This window comes from Telopea speciosissima, chromosome 6, assembly GCF_018873765.1.
Source record: "Telopea speciosissima isolate NSW1024214 ecotype Mountain lineage chromosome 6, Tspe_v1, whole genome shotgun sequence".
Lineage (NCBI taxonomy): Eukaryota > Viridiplantae > Streptophyta > Magnoliopsida > Proteales > Proteaceae > Telopea > Telopea speciosissima.
In genome coordinates, this window is record NC_057921.1 from 55,917,853 (window position 1) to 55,925,593 (window position 7,741).

The 7,741-nt window shown below is 40.1% G+C and overlaps 1 protein-coding gene across 6 annotated transcripts; it reads left to right on the plus strand.

The window, feature by feature from the left end:
* The first annotated feature begins 1,214 nt into the window (after positions 1 to 1,214).
* Positions 1,215 to 7,369, plus strand: LOC122664114 (serine/arginine repetitive matrix protein 1-like). 6 transcript variants are annotated; one of them, XR_006333289.1, is made up of 6 exons: positions 1,331 to 1,478; positions 1,677 to 2,074; positions 3,967 to 6,357; positions 6,502 to 6,550; positions 6,705 to 6,740; positions 6,841 to 7,369. XR_006333289.1 is itself a non-coding variant. In XM_043859815.1 (4 exons), the coding sequence occupies exons 3-4, from the start codon at positions 1,716 to 1,718 to the stop codon at positions 6,311 to 6,313; spliced, it is 2,706 nt and encodes a 901-aa protein (XP_043715750.1). In that variant the 5' UTR covers positions 1,215 to 1,260; positions 1,377 to 1,478; positions 1,677 to 1,715; the 3' UTR covers positions 6,314 to 6,523. The 6 variants fall into 6 exon arrangements, 3 of the variants coding, with proteins under 3 accessions (XP_043715750.1, XP_043715752.1, XP_043715751.1); XR_006333290.1 differs by having other exon boundaries at positions 6,502 to 6,546; XR_006333288.1 differs by having other exon boundaries at positions 6,476 to 6,546; positions 6,841 to 7,060.
* Positions 7,370 to 7,741: the final 372 nt, after the last annotated feature.

Sequence of the window (7,741 nt, forward strand, 5' to 3'; positions counted from 1 at the left end):
TTCGAAGTGGATCAAAGATAGACCTATCTACAAATATTTTAACCATTTATGATTGTGTGATGTCCCTTGTTTTACCAACATTTCTAAATCCCCTTGTTATACTTGCCTCAAATTCGTTTATTATGTGTTGTGCCAATAACTTTGATGATATAACAAAGGAAGGTGGATGTTCTTCATTCATTGTTTTTACCAAAGTAATTTTATTTTTGCAACTTTTGGGCATAGCTTTTGCCTTGGCAGGATGTGAAATCAAGGCAAAAGTCAGAGGGTCTCTTTCTTGGGATGGAAGCATACAAGATGTTGTGAATCAAATCAGTAGAAGTTTGGATAGGGTCCAAGAGGTTGATATCTCTGATTCCAACTAAGAATGATGTGATTTGGCCATAAAGATTCACTTGGGTTGTATTAACTTTAACTCTGTTAAACTTATGTGTTGACAAATGAAACTTTGGGGTGGATAGCAAATAGTAATGTGTTATACTCCACTAGATATAGTGATAGGGAAGAAAACCCTTTAGCATATAAATACTCACAGGAGAGGGTCCCCTGGAAGGCAGTGTAACCTGCATTAGTATGGGGGCAATGGAAGAATACATAGAAGCATCAACAATGGGATCAGGATCGTCTCCAGGGAGGCGTGCGCCCAGGGTGCCGCCAGGGGCATCCAACGGCTAAGCTATGCCGCACACATCTCGATGCATGCCTAGGGATGTGTGTGGCATAGCTCAATGGCTGGCAGCACCCTGGGCGTGCTGGAGTCCCTGGAGATGAGCTAAATTCTCAACAATGGTGGGATTTTGTATTTCATGGGGGTGGGATGGTCATTTTGCACCCTCTCTGCGTCTTGGCGCAAAGCCACACTGCCTTTCAAATTCTTTTCCCGGTAGGCAATTAGATTATGGGGGACTGACAGCCAATAAAAGCTCGTGCGTTGGCACATTGGGGGCGGAAATCCATTCATGGGGGTGCACCAGTCATTTCCAGCCCCACGTGTCTGGGCGTGGCCCTTGCGTCCCGGGCAGGGAACATTTACCCTTTAGATTATAATCTTTTGCGTCCCTACTTATGGCGATTGGCGAGGGAGCCGTATCATCTTTTCGTCCACCGTCCATTTGTAAACTAATTTACTGCAATGGGTGCGTGGAGTGTGGACCGTGGATCTATTCTATCATATCTACTGCGTTGTTTGTCGTCGTTCTCTCACTTCACCTCCTCTGTCTCGATTCGCAGGGTCTGAGAGCTGAATCTACCGCTTCTCTGGTTCTCTACATTTACGCCTTCTTCTCTACTTTTTTACTTTCCATGTCTTTTTCTTCCCCCGCCCCATGTCTGTTATCGATTTGTCTAATTTGATTCTGACTCCATCCCTTACCTAGCTTGGATTAATCTGACATTCAAAATCCACAGAGATTTGAATCGATTCAAACCTTGCTCATTTATATCGGAACGGGGAAAAACCTAGATTGAAGCACTATTTGGTATCTCCATGCTTTTATCTTGATTGTTGTTTCAGAACCACTAGGTCTTCCTGATTCATTATTTCTCTGTATATTGTTTCCAGGGTTTAATTGATTATATGAACTGAAACGTTCTGATTAGCTTGTTTTCCATTTGTTATTTGTCCTCCGTGTACACTTTTGTTATCAGGTGTTAATTAGCACAAACTTCTATTGCAGGTGAAGGGGTTATTGAGTTCGAAACAATTGAATTCAATTATGAATACGAGTGATTCGGCATCGAAATCTGCTTCTCAAACGGGGACTTCGTCGAGTCAATCTTTGCTGGGAGCAGGGGCGACGACTCTCCCTTTCGCTGGAGCTGGATTACCAACTCTTTCTTTCCCAGGAACGACGGTGCCCACTTACAATTATGCTATAGCTTTGCAGCAGTACCATTTTCAGCAATCACTTGCAAATCAACAACTGGTAGCGCAGCAACAGGCGGTTGCACACGCTGTAAGCATTAAAGCTGCCACTGAACAGGCAGCTGCTCGTGCTGCTGAGATTAGTAGGCTTTTGAAAGGTGAAACTAATGAGCTACCAAAAGCCAAATCCGAGGACTTGGGTCCCAAAAAGTAAGCGGATTTTGCACTCTTTTGGTATTATAGATTGCTTATTTACATTTAACAATGATAGTAGCTTGAGTTTGTTCAGTTCTTGCAATCTTTGTTTTTATTTTTGTACAGTAATGTTTTGTTCTGGTTATATTTGCATGTTTGTACGCACCAAGATGTTTGCCCAAAACTCCCTGGCTCCTCTTCTTTCTGTTTAATTCAGTCACCTTATCCATCCTAAACTCTAAAAGCATGAGCGAGACTCCCCCCTCCCCCCCTCCCCCTCCCCCCCCCTCCCCTCCCCTCCCCCTCCCAAGATGGTTCTTGAATATGGGGGGCTTTTTGTCATGTGATTTCTTCCTCCTCTTACTTCCAGTCGTGTAATAAGAGGATAGTAATACGTATTGAATTCATAAGATTTATATTGTTTTTCCATGCCACTATATGGACAGAGAAAATTCATATAGGATATGTCGGTGTAGTAAAATGCGGCCTGGATGCCTGGCTGTGGCACGCTAGAGATGACATCCTTGGATTGGTTTTGTTTGGTTATCTGTTCAATATAGGGAAACAATTAGAGCACTTGACAGATTTACTTTTTGCATTCATCCATTTTTAAAATCCTAATAATCCCTTTGGTCAATAGATCATTTACCTTTATAGAAAAGGAAGATAGGAATAGTTCAAATTGTAAGTTGCCCTAAATGATGAATTTGATTTGCCTTTCATCACTCTACCTCATATTGTCTACTTTACATACATTTTTTTCTCTCTTTACTTGGAAAATGTATACACTTAAGACATACAAAAATTCTTTATCCAAGTTGCATCCCTACTAGAGCTGTAGTATTTTTCTAGAATATTTTCTGCGCAGGCTAAGCTTGGCTTGTTCTTTATTTGACCCACTTAAACTATGGTAATCAAATCTTCATCCACCAATTCATTCTTGAGCAAACAAAAACTGGTTTTGGGAGAAGAACCGATCACCAGCATGGCAGCAAGATACTTAAAGATCTTAGGATGGGCCTCTATCTTCGAAGGATTCATGTTTACCTCATTTCAGTATTGAAAGACATTGTGCGTTGTTAGTGATTACTATGTCACCAAGTAACCCTTCTCATTCTGTACACTGAGGCTGTATGGGGTTAAATTCTCCTTGGTGGTATGCAATTAGAGCTGTCCAAGATGCTAAGAAATGGCATAGTCCCTTAGAAGCTTTTCTTCTGAATTTTTGATAGAAAAGATCCAAATGAAGCAGAAGAGGCCAACCCTTGAAGGCATTTAAGTGCCTCCTTAAAGCTTCAATAAGCAACGTAATGAAAGAACTGTCTGAAAATATTATACTGTAGGATGTGAGCTTGTGGAGATTCAGTAGCATAAGTGATCAAACTAATGACATCTATGAATTCTTGCTGGTCTGGATAAGCATAGTCCTTGAAATTACAAGTGCCAAGGAGGATGTAAACTCTTTATTAGAAATGTAATATCTTTACGTTCTATCCAAAAATAGTAGTTTCCTCTTCTATATACTCCTTTGCTACAGTGTGACAAATGGACCAAAGTAACATTATACTTGAAGTGCAGTTTCATTGGCCTTGACATGTATCAATTGGAATGATTATGGGGCATTATTTTGACTTAATGTATCCTAAAGATAGAGGACAGATGCATGGGTACATGATAAATTATTATACTTATAGCTTTGTACATGTTTTATAAGTGGGGATGCACAAACGTGGTTTTCTCTTTTGATATTTTTTAACTCTAATCTTATACTTGAATTTTTAACTGAAATCTTCCCAAGTACCACTCACCTTTCCTGTGTGTGTTCGCATGCTTTGTAATTATCTGCTAATTTGCTTTTCTAATGTAATCTGGTTGTTGACAACTGTTACCATTTTGCTTTTGCACAGGCAAAATTCAAATTCAAAATCCCTTTCTCGGACTTCATCCCCTAGGTCTTCAAAATCAAAATCTGTCTCTCCAGTCAGGCCCTCGAGTACCCGTATGGAACGTGAAGAATATTCACCAAGAGAACGCAGCAGCTACCGAAGTCATAGACATTCTAATTACTATCATCGTAATGACAGGGACTATTCTAGATCAAGTTACAGAAGAGATGCTGATCGTTCAGGTGGTAGAAGAAGTTACTCATATTACCGGAGTGGAGGCAGGAGTCGAAGGAGCTCACCATCTAGGCCGTGGTCCATGAGGTACCGCCATGATGACTTTTTTCCTCCTAGGTACCGGCGTGATGACTCTGCTTCTCCTAGGCGCCGCCGTATTAGATCCCCGTCACAGAAGTCTAGACGCGTGATGTCTCCAAGGGTTCGGAACCGGCATAGTATGTCTAGAAGTCCTATTAATGGGAGCGTCAGTCCCAGTCCTCGACGTGACAGGATTACAAGCCCAAAAAGACCAGGTGGAAGGAGCTCGTCATCCTCAGATACAAGTTCCAGTCCCTATAGTCCTCGTCGTGTGGCAAAGGGCAATAGAGTTGACCATGATGCCAGCAGCAGTCCAAGTCCTCAGCGTACCAGGATTACAAGTCCAGAAAGACCAGGTAGAAGGATCTTGTCATCCTCAGAAACCACTTCCAGTCGCGGTAGTCCTAGTCATGTTGCAGCCAAGGGCAATAGGGTTGACCGTGATGTCAGTAGCAGTGAAAACAATAATGTGTCTGATCCAGATTTTAAGGCACGACAGAAGGAAGCTAGACCATCTGCTGCACAGAGGACTGAAAGTTCTAATTCTTCTTTGAGATCAAGATCTAGTTTGAGTGAATATTCTGGTAAAAGAAGTACTCAGAATGCCAGTTTTAAGAAAGTGGCCTCAGATAAGGTTGCATATGCTGGTGGAGATGATTCTCATTCTGCCAGTTCTGATGGAAAATTAGTTCAACAATCCTCAGGTGCAAGTCATGATGAAAGTGATTCAGCTGCATCTGCTCGTCCAACGTCTACTGGGAGTAGACATTATCAGGCCACAAATCTGAATAGGCATCCTCTTTCACCCGAATCTTCTCTTTCCAATCATGGAGGCAAGGTGAGGTACTCTGAAAAGGACAAAGAAAATACCGGTGGTAAAAAATATTTAGTCCAAGAAGTGCAGCCATCCCTTTTCCCTAGAAGTAAGACCTCGAAGTTGATCAGGAAGGAACATGAGCTGCCTCCTAAAGATTTTGAAGGTTCAGTTCATTCTGTGGGCAAAGAGCTAGATGGCAGGACAAAGGTGAAAAGTAATCATGGGACTTTGTCAGAAGACGTAATGGGAGTGGATGTAAATGACAGCGATCATCAGAAAAGAGGGGGTTCCAGTCCTGAGAATAAGAGATTTGAAGACCTAAACATTCCCAGTGAATGTGCTATCTATCCTTTACCAGAACCTCATGAAAGTACAGGTGGAAAGTTATCCATTCATAAGAACCTTGAGGATCTTAATCAAGAACAAGATCACCTTAAATCTCCTCCAACTCTGCCTGATGGAAGTGCAAAGGTAGACAATGATCAGGTCTCAGTGAGTTCAGATGCTCATCAATATCCAAAAAGAAGGTCCAACCAAAGGTCAAGGTCCACAGAGAGGAGGAAGAAACATAGCAAAAGACACCGTAGGCATCATAGAGAGGATTCTGATGAAGATGATCACATAAAAGAAAGCCGAAAGGCATCAAAATTACACCACAGGAAGAGTCAGAGGGGGGAAGAGTCCGAAGATGATGATGGTGATGATGACATCAAAGATAGCAGGAAAGAGTCAAAAATACACCACAGAAGGCACACGAGGGAAGAGTTTGAAGAAGATGATGATGATGAGATGAAAGAAAGCAAAAAAGAGCCAAAACTTCACCATAGAAGGCATAAGAGGAAAGAATCGGAAGAAGAAGATGATGATGATGAGATGAAAGATACCAGAAAAGATCCAAAATTACACCATAGAAGGCTTAAGAGGGAAGAGTCTGAAGAAGAAGATGATGCTGATGACATGAATGAAAGAAGGAAAGATTCAAAAACTAGAAGGCATGGGAAGAAGCGTCACAGGAAGCATCATAAGAGCCGTAAAGAAAGGACAAGGAAGAAGAGGAAACGTCGAGACATGTCTTCTAGTTCATCCGACGATTCTCTCTCTTCTTCTTCTTCTTCTTCTTCTGATGATGATGATGATGAGAATAGGAGAGATTTCCGTGATGTTCCTAGAAAGAGAACAACCAGTTCTAGGAAAAAGAGAAGATACTCTCCATCTGCATCAACTAGCTCAGGCTAGTATGACTAATAATACACCAATTGAAGTTTCATCCATCCCAAAAAGTAGGTTCACTTGTGTGGTGGGATATCAAATTTCTTTTGCCTTTACAATTTTCTGTATAAGTTTTCAAATTTTGGTAAGGTTGATCCCTTTGATCATTGGACTCACAACATTTGTCAGAATTTGTTCTATTGCTTGTTTCGCAGACAAATATAGTACCATGGAACAGATGAGATGCCCCTTCTTTCTATCTCTTATCATTTTGAGAATAATTCAGTTCTCCTTTTGTTGCTGTATAATGGATGTGCTATCATTGCGCTTGTGGATTATGGAAACTTGGCTTCATAATAGAATCTATATTTATGGCATGCATATCTTTTTATTGATATTTTTTTTTGGTGTCAACAGCAGGTGACAAAATTGAGAAAACACCAATCATTTCTTGGTATGTTTTTGGTTCTGCCATCTAAGGATTCAGTTTTTTTCCCCCCATATATTTTTAACCCACCTTTTCTGATTGATATTTGGTTTCTCCAAGGTCAGAGCATTGATGTGATAATTGAAGGTATCTGATAAGTCTTCTCCCAGTGACACTTATGTAGTAGGTGAGAATTGAAGCATGTGAATGGTTGGTTGATTAAACTTCATTTTTTTATTTATGCTGCTTGGAGTTTGTTTTCAATTTTAGCTGCTTTCATGGCTTCCTTTCTACAATTACTACTACAATTGTTAACGATTTCACTGTTAAAGCAACCCCCCCCCCCCCCTCCAAAAAAAAAAAAAAATAGTGAAGGGATATATCATCAGTGGCTGCCTCCTGAGAATTGTAAAGCTATCTCATGATAACATCAAATTCTGACGTGATTTTGGAGGTTATTTTGGCAGTTCTGTAATTGATGAGGCCTAGAAATCTTGCTGATGTGTCTTAAGAATGGCTATTGTCTTTGTTGCTTCCAGAAGATAGTTGTTTCTTTTCTTTTGTAAGCTGTTAAAATTCTACAGTCAATGTTACTGAAAATCCTACATTGTGTACCTTTTAATGAATAGTTGCAAAGTATCTCCACTTGTACATAATTTCTTGTATTGAATTCATATATGAGACTCGATAATATTTATTTTTTTGTTTTTGTTTTTGGGAATTTCTACAATTCCATGAATGTTCTTATTCAGTTTATGAGCGAACAATACAAATTACTTGGTCGACGGTTGGGGGCTTGACCATGACCATTTTAATTGCTAAAACAGCAATTATAATTTTTTCGTGTCTGGTATAAAGTTGGCTCATGGTAACATTGGTAAATTTGTTCCTTTTTTTCAGATATAAAACTTCAATAACTCTATCAAAAAATAAATATTACTAAATCAGTATTAAAGTGTTATTAGGGGTAAATGAAAAAGCAACTGTTATAATTGGAACAACGGCTGATAAAGACCCATATTTCAGTG